The 17,189-nt window shown below is 44.8% G+C and overlaps 1 protein-coding gene across 2 annotated transcripts in view; it reads right to left on the reverse strand.

The window, feature by feature from the left end:
- The window catches only part of LOC121537812 (tensin-2-like), a 56,136-nt gene that overhangs the window by 34,066 nt on the left and 4,881 nt on the right, over positions 1 to 17,189 (reverse strand). Inside the window, exons 1-2 of one of the 2 annotated variants that reach the window (XM_045207339.1) lie at positions 13,618 to 13,764; positions 3 to 108 (exon numbers count right to left, since the gene is read on the reverse strand). In XM_045207339.1, the coding sequence (XP_045063274.1) occupies positions 3 to 108; positions 13,618 to 13,626 (115 nt within the window). In that variant the 5' untranslated portion in view covers positions 13,627 to 13,764. Of the gene's footprint in view, positions 1 to 2; positions 109 to 13,617; positions 13,765 to 17,189 lie in introns of those variants that run through there. The other variant, XM_041845413.2, reaches the window with a different exon arrangement.

A 17,189-nucleotide genomic window follows, 5' to 3' on the forward strand; every position in this document is an offset into this window, starting at 1 on the left:
ACCTCGGCAGAAGGACCCCGTGCTGTCCACACTCTGACGACACACCCCACACTGACGGTTCTTCTTAAAGGTCTTCACCTTGAAGAAATGGGGCTCCCCCTTCCCTGTCTACCAACACACAGGTACACACACAGTCAGAAACCCAGTACGTAGGGAGTCGCGCACACACACTCTAGGGTTGTTGGTGTGTTGCTCCAGAACCTCTATGGTTGGTTGTGTAATGGAGGTAATCATCTAGTAACACGCCCACGATCCTACTGTGTTTCACGACATGAAATTGGCTTTGAACATGAGACTGCAGGGGGTTGGGAGTTGCATGTTTCATGGCATGGTAACTAAGAAAATGTCAACATACACTACCGTTCAAAAGTTTGGGGTCACTTGGAATTTTCCTTGTCTTCGAAAGAAAAGCAATTTTTTTTGTCCATTAAAATAACATCAAATTGATCAGAAATACAGTGTAGACAGAGTTGCAAAGAAAAAGCCATATCTCAGACTGCCCACCTTAATCTTTTCTTTTTATTGGCCAGTCTGAGATATGGCTTTTTCTTTGCAACTCTGCCTAGAAGGTCAGCATCCCGGAGTCGCCTCGTCACTGTTGACGTTGAGACTGGTGTTTTGCGGGTACTATTTAATTAAGCTGCCAGTTGAGGACCTATGAGGCGTCTGTTTCCCAAACTAGACACTCTAATGTATTTGTCCTCTTGCTCAGTTGTGCACTGGGGCCTCCCACTCCTCTTTCTATTCTGGTTAGAGCCAGTTTGCGCTATTCTGTGAAGGGAGTAGTACACAGCGTTGTACGAGATCTTCAGTTTCTTGGCAATTTCTCGCATGGAATAGCCTTCATTTCTCAGAACAAGAATAGACTGACGAGTTTCAGAAGAAAGCATTGGAACACAGTACTGATGGTTGCTGATAATGGGCCTCTGTACGCCTATGTAGATATTCCATAAAAAATCAGCCGTTTCCAGCTACAATAGCCATTTACAACATTAACAATGTCTACACAGATTATTATTTTATTTTTTTATATATTTCTGATCAATTTATGTTATTTTAATGGACAAAAAAATTGCTTTTCTTTTGAAAAAAAGGAAAATTCTAAGTGACTCCAAACTTTTGAACGGTAGTGTATGTGAACACATGGTTGGTCTGCTCTTACACACAGACACACCCCCTCTCTCTGAGTCATGAACTGAGGTAAGAAATAAGTAAAAAAGACCACTCAGATATACTGAGGGCAAATCCACCAGGTAATGTAAACCCTCAGAAGTGTCCATGCTTGGCCGTGTGTCCGTGTGTCCATGTCCATGTGTCCCTGTCCATGTGTCCCTGTCCGTGTGTCCTGTCCATGTGTCCATGTCCATGTGTCCCTGTCCATGTGTCCCTGTCTGTGTGTCCATGTCCATGTGTCCATGTCCATGTGTCCCTGTCCATGTGTCCCTGTCCGTGTGTCCTGTCCATGTGTCCATGTCCATGTGTCCCTGTCCGTGTGTCCCTGTCCATGTGTCCATGTCCATGTGTCCCTGTCCGTGTGTCCCTGTCCATGTGTCCCTGTCCGTGTGTCCCTGTCCGTGTGTCCCTGTCCGTGTGTCCCTGTCCGTGTGTACCTGTCCGTGTGTCCCTGTCCGTGTGTCCCTGTCCATGTGTCCCTGTCCGTGTGTCCCTGTCGTGTGTCCCTGTCCGTGTGTCCCTGTCCATTTGTCCCTGTCCGTGTGTCCCTGTCCATGTGTCCCTGTCCGTGTGTCCATGTCCATATGTCCATGTCCGTGTGTCCCTGTCCGTGTGTCTCTGTCCATGTGTCCATGTGCGTGTGTCCCTGTCCGTGTGTCCATGTCCATGTGTCCCTGTCCGTGTGTCCCTGTCTGTGTGTCCATGTCCATGTGTCCCTGTCCTTGTTTCCCTGTCCGTGTGTCCATGTCCATGTGTCCCTGTCCGTGTGTCCCTGTCCGTGTGTCCATGTCCATGTGTCCATGTCCGTGTACAGTACACTGCCTCAAAGCCAGTCTGTTTTCATGGGTCTGGAAATCAGACTGATAAACATCAAGAACCTTTGTTACGGCGTTGTGTGCTTTCCCTCTTCAGTAAATGGGCTGTTTGAACACTTTTCCAATCTCCTCTCCCGCTACGACTGTGCACTATTTGACAGCTGACATGAGACTGTGCTTACTTGTTCAATACGCCACTGTGTGGACAACCAGGGCAGGCACCATCCGCCTGCCTCACCACCCCCATCCACGGCCCCCCTCACCACTGACCCCAAGCATGCCAGGCATGAGACTAAACCACTGGCTCTCTGACAACTGTCTGTCTGTCTGTCTGCCACCATGAAGTGGACCGGGAACACAGTTTAAATAGAGACGGTGATTAACTGCAATCCTATCAGTAGAATGATACTGAGTAAAATACTGTGGACAGTTTCACAGAATGGGCATGGTTTCACCTGACAGACAGATACTGGGCATGGTTTCACCTGGCAGACAGACACTGGGCATGGTTTCACCTGGCAGACAGACACTGGGCATGGTTTCACCTGGCAGACAGACACTGGGCATGGTTTCATCTGGCAGACAGACACTGGGCATGGTTTCACCTGGCAGACAGATACTGGGCATGGTTTCACCTGGCAGACAGACACTGGGCATGGTTTCACCTGGCAGACAGACACTGGACATGGTTTTTCACCTGGCAGACGTACATTGCGCATGGTTTCACCTGGCAGACAGACACTGGGCATGGTTTCACCTGGCAGACAGACACTGGGCATGGTTTCACCTGGCAGACAGACACTGGGCATGGTTTCACCTGGCAGACAGACACTGGGCATGGTTTCACCTGGCAGACAGACACTGGGCATGGTTTCACCTGGCAGACAGACACTTGGTATGGTTTCACCAGGCAGACAGACACTGGGCATGGTTTCACCTGGCAGACAGACACTGGGCATGGTTTCACAACATTTCTGCTGAGGACACTATCACCACTTGGCAGACAGACAGACTGCAGCTCCTGCATACCCTGGCACAAGAGGTTGGTGTCACCTTAATTGGGGAGGACGGGCTCGTGGTAATGGCTGGAGCAGAATAGGTGGAATGGTTTCAAATACATCAAACCCATGGTTTCCATGTGTTTGATGCCATTCCATTTGCTCCGTTCCAGCCATTGTTATGAGCCATCCTCCCCTCAGCAGCCTCCTGTGTACCCTGGGTTGCGTTCAGAAAGGTGCAATGTACTGACTGTCGCAGAGCTAAAAAGCTGACACGATTCCTTACTTTACTTTTCATAGAGAAATCTCTGTCATTGGGAACATTTCACAACATTGTGCCATAGTGAACGCGGTCCTGGATACTGACATAAGCATCAGCATCCAGCCACTGCTGGTTAGCACTCAGTCAAAAACAATGTGCAAGAAGGGCCCCTGATAGCAATGAGGTGTAATTAATGAAAATGTCCCCCCATGCAAGACATGTCTCATGAAATCCTTACATTTATGTCATTTTGCAGACACGCTTTTCCAGAGTGACTTACAGGAGCAATTAGGGTTACATGCCTTACTCAAGGACACATCGGCAGATTTTTCACCTAGTCGGCTCGGGGATTCGAAGCAGCGACCTTTCAGATACAGGCCCAACGCTCTTAACTGCTAGCCTACCTGCCATCCTTCTGTATGAGATAATAGGAGGGATTGGCTCTCGTTGGATAATCAGCTGCCAAAATATAGATGTGAGGAGAGGGGGGAGGAAAAGAGAGATGTATTCATTTTTATTTAACCTTTATTTTGACAGGGAAGACATATTGAGAGTTAAGTATCTTTTCCAAATGTGCCCTGTATAATACAATATAAATACACATTAAACACAAAATACAGTACCAGTCAAAAGTTTGGACACTGGTGAAGACATCAAAACTATGAAATAACACATATAGAATTATGTACTAACCCAAAAATATTATTCAAAGTAGCCACCCTTTGCCTTGATAACAGCTTTGCACACTCTTGGCATTCTCTCAACCAGCTTCATGAGGAATGCTTTTCCAACAGTCTTGAAGGAGTTCCCACATATGCTGAGCACTTGTTGGCTGCTTTACCTTCACTCTGCGGTCCAACACATCCCAAACCATCTAATTTGGGTTGAGGTCGGGGGATTGTGGAGGCCAGGTCATCTGATGCAGCACTCCATCACTCTCCTTCTTGGTAAAATAGCCCTTACACAGCCTGGAGGTGTGTTGGGTCATTGTCCTGTTGAAAAACAAATTATAGTCCCACTAAGCCCAAACCAGATGGGATGGCGTCTCGCTGCAGAATGCTATGGTAGCCATGCTGGTTAAGTGTGCCTTGAATTCTAAATAAATCACAGCAATTCCACCATGAAGGCCTGATTCACACAGTCCGCTCTGAACAGTTGATGCTGAGATGTGTCTGTTACTTGAACTCTGTGAAGCATTTATTTGGGCTGCAATTTCTGAGGCTGGTAACTCTAATGAACTTATCCTCTGCAGCGGAGGTAATTCTGGGTCTTCCATTCCTGTGGCGGTCCTCATGAGAGCCAGTTTCATCATAGCGCTTGAAGTTTTTTGCGACTGCACTTGAAGAAACTTTCTCTTTGCTTATTTGAGCTGTTCTTGCCATGTTATGGACTTGGTCTTTTACCAAATAGGGCTATCTTCTGTATACACGCCCAACTGATTGGCTCAAACGAATTAAGAAGGAAAGAAATTCCACAAATTAACTTTCAAGAAGGCACACCTGTTAACTGAAATGCATTCCAGGTGACTACCTCATGAAGCTGGTTGAGAGAATGCAAGAGTGTGCAAAGCTGTCATCAAGGCAAAGGGTGGCTATTTGAAGAATCTCAAATATAAAATATATTTTGATTTGTTTAACACTTCTTTTGGTTACTACATGATTCCATATGTGTTATTTCATAGTTTTGATGTCTTCACTGTTATTCTACAAATTAAAACATAAAAATAAAGAAAAACCCTTGAATGAGTAGGTGTGTCCAAACTTTTGACTGGTACACTCATTAAAATACAAAAACACAGTCATGCTAAGCACAAATAAAACATCACAAATCACCCAGAAAAACAGTTACATTCCTCCACAAATAAATCCCCAATCAATACTTTAATTTGCTCGAACGGCACAAGAACATCAAGATTAAATGTATTTTTAATTATGTTCCAGCAATACGGTGCATTAAAACTAAAAGCAGATTTACAAAACTTGGTGGAGACCCTAGGAACCTCAAGCGTTAACCAATCCTCAGCTGTCTATAAGTCAACAGCAAAGTTAGATAAGACAGAAGTTTATGAAGTAGCCCTTGTAAACAAAAAGGGAGTAATGTAGAGATATACAGGTCTTTAGTGAAGTCTAGCCAACCTTGTGATACAGGATACAGTGATGAGATTCAAAACGTTTACCTGAAACAAAACGAAGGGCAATATAGTAGATGGCATCCAAAGATTTAAGAGTAGTAGCAGTTGCACTTTGATAAATAATATCACCATAATCAAGAACAGATAAAAAGGTTGACTGAATAATCTGCTTCCTACTGCTTAGAGAATGGCACGATCTGTTTCTGTAGAAAAAGCCACATTTAAATCTTAGCTTCTTAACCAGCTCATCTATATGTTTTTTAAACGTCAAATCCATATCAATCCAAATGCCGAAGTATTTATATGCAGGAACACGTTCGATTGGAGAACCATCTAATGAGTGAACATGGAGTTCATCTGAAACATTCTTGCGAGAGTTTAAAAACAACATGTATTTCATTTTGCCCGTATTAAGCGTTTCACTGTAATGTCTACACCTGTTGTATTCGGCGCATGTGGCAAATGAAATTTGATTTGATTAAGCACAAGTTTTAAATCAGCAAGGGATTGCTATGTATAGGCCTAAACCCTGATTGGTTTACATTCAAAATAGATTTCTCAGATAAAACAAGCAAAGTTGTAAATATACCAAGGATTCAAGAATCTTAGCTAGACAAGGAAGCCTTGAAATGGGGCGATAATTATTAAGATCACTACTATCCCCGCCCTTATGGAGTGGCAGCACATGAGATGATTTCCATACTTTTAGAATATTTTCTGATAACAATGTTAAATAAAAAATGTGGGTTATTGAGCCAACAATGATGGGCGCTGCACACTTAAGCAGACCAGGATCCAATTGGTCGGCACTTGTGGATTTCTTGTTGTCTATTGCTAGCAAAGCATCCAGGATTTCTAAAAGAAAAGCTTTGACTATGATTTATCTGATCATTCAGCAAATTTCCCCTATCAACATCCAGCCCAATATCATTGTGAATAGGCTTAGAAGTTATTTCAAAGAGATGGCCAGCTGAAATAAAATGGTGATTAAATGCATCAATGATGGCATTTTTTTTCCATAATGAGGCCCATGTCTGAATTCATTTGTTGTGGCAGAGAGGAGGAAGTAGAACCCTTCAGGGATTTGACAGTTTTCCAGAATTTAGCCGGGTTCCCACTACAATTTGAAAGAGAGGTTACATAATAATCAGATTTAGCCTTTCGGATTTGTTTTACACAATGATTCCTTAGTCGCTTACAAGCTTGACAGTCCGGGCCTAAGCCTGTGTTCCTGGCATTGACCCAAGCACTATCTCTTTTGTGAATGACTCTTGATAATTCCAGAGTGTACCAGGCATTAGACCTACCTTTAAGCCTTAATTTTTGGAAGGGAGCATGATTATCCACAATAGTATTGAAGACATCTGCAAAGAGGCTCAAAGCTAAATCAGGTTCAGGGATAGCTGAAATACAATCAAGGTCCCTAAAATAAAGATCATGTAAAAAAGGCTGTTCAATTAAGTTTTTTAAGTTCCTCTTTGTTATGACACGAGGCTTAGATATTTGTATTCTAACTTCTCTAATACAAACAACTGGGCAATGGTCACTAATGTCTTGGGCGAAGACACCAGTAGAAATATATTTCTCTGGTGTATTCATTAAAATAAGATCAATCAGAGTTGACTTTGAAGGATCTCTAGGGTTGGGCCGTGTAGTCACCAGCTGGGTTAGGTTTAGATCATTACACATGTTTATTAGATTGTCTGAAGCCTGCATTTCCCAATCATAATTTAGGTCACCCAGGATAATAACTTCTGATTCAGTAAAAGAAGACAACAAACTAGTTAACTCCTCGAGTGCACAAAGGTTAGCAGAGGGAGGACGGTAGACCCCTATAATTATGGAAACATTTTCCCCAGACAAAGGCTTAAAGATAGTAGCTTAAAATGTTTGGCAAGGGAAATGGATTTCAGTAAAGACAAAGATACATTATTTTGTATAGAAATGGCCACTCCACCATGTCACGCCCTGGCTCTGGGGACACTGTTATGTTGAGCCAGGGTGTGTAGATCTAGGTATTTCATTTCTATGTTGGCCAGTGTGGTTCTCAATCAGAGGCAACGAGTGTCAGCTGTGGCTGGTTGTCTCTGATTGGGAACCACATTTAAACAGGCTGTTTGCCCACAGTGGTTGTGGGATCTTGTTCGTGTTGGTTTGTGTTTGACCATTGACTGTCACGTTATCGTTTTGTTGTTTTGATCGTTTATCATAAATAAAGAGTATGTTCGTCTGCAACGCTGCGCCTTGGTCCTCCTCTCTTCCCGACGATCGTGACAGAAGATCCCACCCAGACTGGACCAAGCAGCGTGTCCAGGAGCCATCGCCAGGGAGATCTCTAGCAGATCTCCTTCGCCTCCTCGACTGGGTCAAGCCGGGTGAGGAAGAAAAGGGCTGGACTTGGAAGCAGAAGGGCGAAAGTCTGGCGAGGGACATGGAGACCTGGTCCACGGGTAGGAGAGACGCCCAGAAAATTTTTAGGGGGGGCTAACGCCGTGGACGACGGGCCAGCAGGAGACCGCGACAGAGCGGCCCAGCGGGTTGGCAGAGGAGGCCGCCAGGTTACGGGGGCCACTGGTCGAAGAGGGGATGGAAGGTGTAGAGGCACGGCGAGAGGTACTGGGGTGTGTTACCAGTCCGGTCCGGCCCATTCCAGATCCCTGCGTGGGGCCAGTGGTGTGTGTCCCCAGTACGGTCCGGCCTGTTCCTGCTCTCCGCACCAGGCCAATGGTGCGAGTCTCCAGCCCGGTCCAGCCTGTTCCTGCTCCACGCACCAAGCCAGGGGGTGCGTATCGTCAGCCCGGTCCGGCCTGTTCCTGCCCCCCGCACCAAGCCTATGGTGCGCGTCGCCAGCCCGGTTCGGCCTGTTCCTGCCACTCGCACCAAGCCAGGGGTGCGAGTCGTCAGCCCGGTCCAGCCCGTTCCTGCTCCACGCACCAAGCCAGGGGTGCGTATCGTCAGCCCGGTCCGGCCCGTTGCTGCTCCACGCACTAAGCCAGGGGTGCGCATCGTCAGCCCGGTCCGGTCCGTTCCTGCTCCACGCACCAAGCCAGGGGTGCGCATCGTCAGCCCGGTCCGGCCCGCTCCTGCTTCCCGCACCAAGCCAATGGTGCGCGTCGCCAGCCCGGCACGGCCCGTGGCTGTTCTCCACACCAAGCCAGTGGTGGGCGTCGTCAGTCCGGCACGGCCTGTGCCTGTTCCACTGGTGCCTGGTCCGGCACCGGTCAGATGCGTTAAGCCGGAGCTAGAGCAATCCGCTCCATCAGTGTGCTGTCCAGCTCCGGCCAGCGGGGCCAGACCGGACCAGGGGTACTTTGGGGGGTTGGAGAGGGAGTGGGGATCAGGCCCGGAGCCGGATCCGCCGCCAAGGCGGAGTGCCCACCCGGTCCCTCCCCTGTGGTATTTAGTTGGCGCGGTCGGAGTCCGCGCCTTTAGGGGGGGGTACTGTCACGCCCTGCCTCTGGGGACACTGTTATGTTGAGCCAGGGTGTGTAGATCTATGTATTTCATTTCTATGTTGGCCAGTGTGGTTCTCAATCAGAGGCAACGAGTGTCAGCTGTGGCTGGTTGTCTCTGATTGGGAACCACATCTAAACAGGCTGTTTGCCCACAGTGGTTGTGGGATCTTGTTCGTGTTGGTTTGTGTTTGACCATTGACTGTCACGTTATCGTTTTGTTCGTTTATCATAAATAAAGAGTATGTTCGTCTGCAACGCTGCGCCTTGGTCCTCCTCTCTTCCCGACGATCGTGACACACCACCTCTACCCTGTCTGTCAGCTCGGAACACATGATAACCCTCAATATTATTTTCAGAGCCCAGAATGTCCCCAGAGATCCAAGTTTCAGTCAATACTAGAATGTCCGAATTCGTCTGCATAGCCCAGATTTTAATGTATTCCAGCAACTACACTCCTAATGTTCAGATGCATCAACCCAAGTCCTTTACAATTTTTAAAGACACATGGAAACTCCAACTCAAACAAGCTACGTTCAATAGGCAGTTGCAGGCCCTGTCTGATGGTTGATATATATATAGTTGGTATGGCATAAGATTGCATAGAACTGCACCATTTGGTCTATCCCTATTAGTAATAGAGGAAGGAGAAGAAATTTGAATTACTTTTCCAAAGTTAGCACCATAAGGCCTGAGGCCGCAGCCAATGTCAATATGAGGAATTCTCATAATAACCAATGACGGAATGTTATAAACTGACTTACATGGGCTTTGGTTGCTATCGTGCAACATCCCAAGCCTTCTACGTGATTTGAAAACCGAGGGGGTTTTCAAGTTTATGGAATTCACATTTGAACTAAAAGCACTGGGTGAGCAGACCATAGTGGGCTTCTCTTTTGAGCTAACAATAGCAGATCTAAAAGTGGAGTTCAAAAGAATGGGTAGAAGATTACAACTGACAACACCCCTGGCAGTATAGACAACAGTACGAAGATAACGCGTAGAGGATGGGAGGTATTACCTGAGCTTGGTCTGGAGAGGAAGGAAGAAAAGAGAGATGTAGACTAGCGTGTTTAGTGAAACTAGAGTTGATTCAAATCAACTACAGTATCTTGGTTTTCCCTCTGTCTTTACAATGTTTGTCTAACTCTCTGTGATTTTTATGATTCTTTAGTTTACGTATTTGTTGAAAAACATGCTTACATTCCTGCAATGCTCCTCATACTGTACTTCCTCTATGCAAACTTTTGTTTTACAAGTTTGCGATTTTCACCAGCAGGCTATATCCCATTTACCTTCATGGTAAAGTAGGCCTAAAATGGGCATGATAACGTCTTACCTCGTCAGCCGACCAAATAGAACTTCAAACTGGGCCAAAAAAAAATGCAGACAGTCACCTGTGACAACCCCTCCTCTTTTAAAAATACCCTTCAAGTACACACCGGTGAGTTTCTACCTCACAAACCAGACTGTATGTGTAGTCAGTCAATGTAACGGGACAAACCTTACCGCCAACACCCTGAGTGTCCCGTCTGCTCTGGGACAGCCCCCATCCCCCTACCACCTCACCCCTCAGGAATCAACAGCAGTAAAGCACACAAGAGGGTCCTGTTCTCTTATTTGTTGTCGTCCGGCTCAGAGAACCAGAAGTTCTTCAGTCAAATAACCGCTTTTTGAAAATAATAATATAATAATGATAATAATAATAATAACAATAATAACAATAATAATAACAACAATAATAACAATAAGAATCCTATTATAATAATAACATAATAATAATAATTATTATTATAATAATAGTAAATATAATTATAATTATAATTATAATTATAATAAATGTATGCATTGGCTGGATATGGGGCCTAAACAGCAGTGATGACTGGTCTGTGTAGGTGAGTCCAGAGAGAGAGCATCATACTGTGCATGAAATCTGGGCCTGCATCCACAAAACGTCTCACAGTAGGAGAGCTGATCTAGGGTCTGTGCATACAATCTTATTAATTATGGTCTAAAAGTCTAAACTGATGCTAGGTCAGCACATCTAGTCTGATAAGCTTTGTGGATACAGGCCCTGGTCTCTGACTCTGACCATTACAACTGACTGTTGTCTTTGTGGATACAGGCCCTGGTCTCTGACTCTGACCATTACAACTGACTGTTGTCTTTGTGGATACAGGCCCTGGTCTCTGACTCTGACATCATGTAGTCATCATGTAGTAAATTGATTCCAGTAGCATAATACCGTTTGTAATACGCCATCCCCCCTCCACTATGCATCTGTGTGACACATACTGTTAGTGTGTGTGTGTGTGTGTGTGTATGTATGTATGTGTATGTGTGTGTCTGAAATACAGCCCTTCTCCCTCCATTAAAAGCCAGTGTGTCACAGATGGAGATCAAGTGTGTGTGTGTGTGTGTGTGTGTATGTGTGTGTGTATGTGTGCGCGTATTTGTGTGTGTATTCCCATTCCCTTACAGTAATAGAAAGTCTACAGATGCGGGTGTGTGTGTGTGTGTGTGTGCATGTGCACATGTTTGTGTGTGTGTTCTCTGTGCAACCCCCCTCCACAGAAGGACAGCGTGTCTCAGAAGGACAGCATGTCTCAGAAGGACAGCGTGTCTCAGAAGGACAGCGTGTCTCAGAAGGACAGCATGTCTCAGAAGGACAGCGTGTCTCAGAAGGACAGCGTGTCTCAGAAGGACAGCGTGTCTCAGAAGGACAGCATGTCTCAGAAGGACAGCGTGTCTCAGAAGGACAGCGTGTCTCAGAAGGACAGCGTGTCTCAGAAGGGTGGGACAGGCAGCAGAGGGAACGGAGAGCTTGTTCCTGTGTAGAGGTCAGTGTTGCGCCACGACACACTTCCTGTTTTCTGCTCCCTGTTTTCACCACATGATTTGTTGGGAGAGTTGTCTGTCTGAAGAGGACCCTCCTCCCCAGAAAAGTTTTTTCTCCTCCTTTCGAAATGTCAGAGAGAAGACAACATCCTCCCCAGACCTAGCTTACAATGTTCTGGGATATCCAAGACGACTTACCATCCCCATCCTGATCCTACTGCTCAGGGGCCGTATCCATATCTCTCAGGGTAGGACTGCTGATCTAGGATCAGCTCCCCCCTGTCCACTGTAATCTTAATCATTATGATCTCAAAGGCAAAACGGATCCTAGATCAGCACTCCTGGGGAAAAACGGATCCTAGATCAGCACTCCTGGGCAAAACGGATCCTAGATCAGCACTCCTGGGAAAAACGGATCCTAGATCAGCACTCCTGGGCAAAACGGATCCTAGATCAGCACTCCTGGGAAAAACGGATCCTAGATCAGCACTCCTGGGAAAAACTGATCCTAGATAAGCACTCCTGGGAAAAACGGATCCTAGATCAGCACTCCTACGCTGAGATGCTTAATAAATACTGGCCTTGAGATGGTTCTACTGTGTCTCTGCTCCTTTCTCCTTCTAAGTCTGAACGGCAACACTGCTGCTGGAACTGGGCCCTACCAACTACTGATAAATGACGTGCAGGTCACTGCAGTAGACAGCAGCGCAAGTCTTTTAGCAGTAGGCCTAACACTGTTATCACCGCCAAAGGAAAGATTGGACAATGTTATCGTGTTACTTATCCACTGTGGTTTCCCTCATGTTATTAATACTTTTGACATGGTAACATGATATTGGAGGAGATTGATTGGATGATACGTAAAGCACAAAAGCACACATCCACATCTCCCCTTGTCACACACACATGCACGCGCACATGCACACACACACACGTGCACACACACACACACACACATAAACATATACACAGGCAGACACACACACAGACTATATTGGTCAAGCCATTGTTTGCAGCATCCTCTTACTCATCTGGTAATCCCAATGCCCTCTCCACAGCATAGGACAAACACACACACTCACACACAACACGTGCACAAAAGCATGCACACACACACACACCTTTAAGGCGATCACCAAACACTTTCACAAATGTATGCTATTGGTAAAGGATGGGAAATTGCTATGACGCAGTAATAAACACAGAACACCTTGGAGGTGGAGAGACAGGAATGGGAGGGGTGCGCATGGAGCCATAGGTTCATTTTACCACTTAGTTGTAGTTGTATCTATCAGCTCTGCAAGAATACCGCGCAATTATATCGGAATATACGGTAATTGGGCACATAGACAAGACTACACTGAGACTATGACGACCTTTATCTCATTGCAAAACCACATTATTAGTAATCTGCTTTAGGAGGAATTTCACTTAAGTGTACTTTGCCAGAGGATAATTATCATGTGGCAGAGTCTCGAACATCTCATTCAGTCGGACAAATGACCTTATGTCGGATGTGCTGGTGATACAATGTAACGGTAGCTTTTGACTAGTGGGGTATTGTCAGATAACAAGCAAGAGCCGTGTAAAGAGTTTGATTTTGGAAAGATGACAAATCAACTTATCTAACCGCGCAATAACATTTAAAGAAAACGTTTATAAAAATCAAAACAGCACAAGAACATTAGACAAACAACTATAAGCTATTTGTTATTTCAGCATGATAACATTTTGACGGAGATGGCACGCGCAGTGTGAGCAACTGAATGGGGTGAATATACAGTCAAATACAGGATGCTTGCGCGCTCCCCCCCCACACCCCCCGATGTAACACTTTGATTCCATCACGAACCTATGCATTATTTGAAGGATCATACTATTTAATAGTAGGCATACAATAAACAAGTACATTTCAATAATAACAATGACTTTCCCATTATTTTCTTACCTTATTCATTTCTTTTTCTTTTAAGTCTTTGCCTCAAGGCATAGGTCCGAGTTACGATTTAAGTTCAAAAGTTCTCTTACATTCCCAAAATAGTCCTCAAAACATATTTTGCGACTGAAAGTTATCTTGTTTCCTTTGGTATCCTTCTGGTCTGTGGCTATGGGTGGAGACATTAAAGGAAAGGCAATTGTGGAATTGTATTACTGGAATTCCACTCTGTGATTGGTCAGATCTGGGAGGGGAGAGTTAAGATATTTCCCCAGGATTGGCCAGGAATGGGAATTAGATATGTAATTTCTGGGGGCAAGTCAAAGTGGTCTGCAACATTACACATTAACCAGCATGAGTTTTCTGTTATTGGTAGTGGTTGCTTTGGTAGAATTGTGGTAAGATAATTATAGATCCAAACTTGTAAATACTCTCCAAACACAATCCCCCCAAAATACACTCTCTCTCTCTCTCTCTCTCTCTCTCTCTCTCTCTCTCTCTCTCAGACACCGACACACACAGACACACACACTTTTAATGTATCTACACAAGTTGTAAGATTAGACATGGGCATAATTAAATGAGATAGGAGCCTAAAGACACCCCCCATCTTTTGAAATAAACTCACTTGGATAGACAATTTACAGTTGAAGTCGGAAGTTTACATACACCTTTGCCAAATACAGTGGGGAAAACAAGTATTTGATACACAGCCGATTTTGCAGGTTTTCCTACTTACAAAGCATGTAGAGGTCTGTAATTTTTTATCATAGGTACACTTCAACTGTGAGAGACGGAATCTAAAACAAAAATCCAGAAAATCACATTGTATGATTTTTAAGTAATTAATTTGCATTTTATTGCATGAGTATTTGATACATCAGAAAAGCAGAACTTAATATTTGGTACAGAAACCTTTGTTTGCAATTACAGAGATCATACGTTTCCTGTAGGTCTTGACCAGGTTTGCACACACTGCAGCAGGGATTTTGGCCCACTCCTCCATACAGACCTTCTCCAGATCCTTCAGGTTTCGGGGCTGTCGCTGGGCAATACGGACTTTCAGCTCCCTCCAAAGATTTTACATTACATTTACATTTTAGTCATTTAGCAGACGCTCTTATCCAGAGCGACTTACAGTTAGTGAATACACACATATATATATATATTTTTTTTTTATACTGGCCCCCAGTGGGAATCGAACCCACAACCCTGGCGTTGCAAACGCCATGCTCTATCAACTGAGCTACATTCCTGCCGGCCATTCCCTCCCCTACCCTGGACGACGCTGGGCCAATTGTGCGCCGCCCATGAGTCTCCCGGTCGCGGCCGGCGGCGACAGAGCCTGGATTCGAACCAGGATCTCTAGTGGCACAGTTAGCACTGCGATGCAGTGCCTTAGACCACTGCGCCACTCAGGAGTACTTTTCTATTGGGTTCAGGTCTGGAGACTGGCTAGGCCACTCCAGGACCTTGAGATGCTTCTTACGGAGCCACTCCTTAGTTGCCCTGGCTGTGTGTTTCGGGTCTGGAGAAGGTCTGTATGGAGGAGTGGGCCAAAATCCCTGCTGCAGTGTGTGCAAACCTGGTCAAGACCTACAGGAAACGTATGATCTCTCTAATTGCAAACAAAGGTTTCTGTACCAAATATTAAGTTCTGCTTTTCTGATGTATCAAATACTTATGTCATGCAATAAAATGCAAATTAATTACTTAAAAATCATACAATGTGATTTTCTGGATTTTTGTTTTAGATTCCGTCTAAACTCAGTTTTTTCACAATTCCTGACATTTAATCCTAGTAAAAATTCCCTGTATTAGGTCAATTAGATTCACCATGTCAGAATAATGAAATGTCAGAGTAATAGTAGAGGGAATTATTTCTTTCAGCTTTTATTTCTTTCATCACATTCCCAGTGGGTCAGAAGTTTACATACACTAAATTAGTATTTGGTAGCATTGCCTTTAAATTGTTTAACTTGGGTCAAACGTTTCGGGTAGCCTTCCACAAGCTTCCCACAATAAGTTGGGTGAATTTCGACCCATTCCTCCTGACAGGTTTGAGTCAGGTTTGTTGGCCTCCTTGCTCGCACACACCTTTTCAGTTCTGCCCACAAATGTTGTATAGGATTGAGGTCAGGGCTTTGTGATGGCCACTCCAATACTTTGACTTTGTTGTCCTTAAGCCTTTGGAAGTATGCTTGGGGTCATTGTCCATTTGGATGACCCATTTGCGACCAAGCTAACTTCCTGACTGATGTCTTGAGATGTTGCTTCAATATATGCACATCATTTTCCTTCCTCATGATGCCATCTATTTTGTGAAGTGCACCAGTCCCTCCTGCAGCAAAGCACACCCACAGCATGATGCTGCCACCCCCGTGCTTCACGGTTGGGATGGTGTTCTTCGGCTTGCAAGATCCCCCTTTTTCCTCCAAACATAACGATGGTCATGATGGCCAAACAGTTCTATTTTTGTTTCATCAGACCAGAGGACATTTCTCAAAAAAGTACGATCTTTGTCCCCATGTCCAGTTGCACACCGTAGTCTGGCTTTTTTATGGCGGTTTTGGAGCAGTGGCTTCTTCCTTGCTGAGCGGCCTTTCAGGTTATGTCGATATAGGACTCGTTTTACTGTGGATATGGATACTTTTGTACCCGTTTCCTCCAGCATGTTCGCAAGGTCCTTTGCTGTTGTTCTGGGATTGATTTGCACTTTTCGCACCAAAGTATGTTCATCTCTAGGAGACGGAACGCGTCTCCTTCCTGAGCGGTATGACGGCTGCGAGGTCCCATGGTGTTTATACTTGCGTACTATTGTTTGTACAGATGAACGTGGTACCTTCAGGCATTTGGAAATTGCTCCCAAGGACGAACCAGACTTGTGGAGGTCTACAATTTTTTTTCTGAGGTCTTGGCTGATTTCTTTTGATTTTCCCATGATGTCAAGCAAAGAGGCACTGAGTTTGAAGGTAGGCCTTGAAATACATCCACAGGTACACCTCAAAATGGACTCAAATTATGTCAATTAGCCTATCAGAAGCCATGACATCATTTTCTGGAATTTTCCAAACTGTTTAAAGGCACAGTCAATTTAGTGTATGTAAACTTCTGACCCACTGGAATTGTGATACAGTGAATTATAAGTGAAATAATCTGTCTGTAAACAATTGTTGTAAAAATTACTTGTGTCATGCACAAAGTAGATGTCCTAACCGACTTGCCAAAACTATAGTTTGTTGAAAAACAAGTTTTAATGACTCCAACCTAAGTGTATGTAAACTTCCAACTTCAACTGTACTGCAGGAGCCAAACTATTTCCATGTTACCATTAGCACAAGAACTACACCATGTGGAGGGAAGACGGAAGTGCAACAAGTTTGAAAGTGCGTCAGTGTTGTGGCGTAGCACATTTTCACACAATCCAGAGGTGGTATTATGAGTTCCAAATTGACTCTTACATATATATATATATTTTTTTACATGTTTTAGTCATTTAGCAGACGCTCTTATCCAGAGCGACTTACAGTTAGTGAGTACATACATTTTCATACTTCTTCATACTGGCCCCCCGTGGGAATTGA

Source organism: Coregonus clupeaformis, chromosome 24 (assembly GCF_020615455.1).
Source record: "Coregonus clupeaformis isolate EN_2021a chromosome 24, ASM2061545v1, whole genome shotgun sequence".
Classification (NCBI taxonomy): Eukaryota; Metazoa; Chordata; class Actinopteri; order Salmoniformes; family Salmonidae; genus Coregonus; species Coregonus clupeaformis.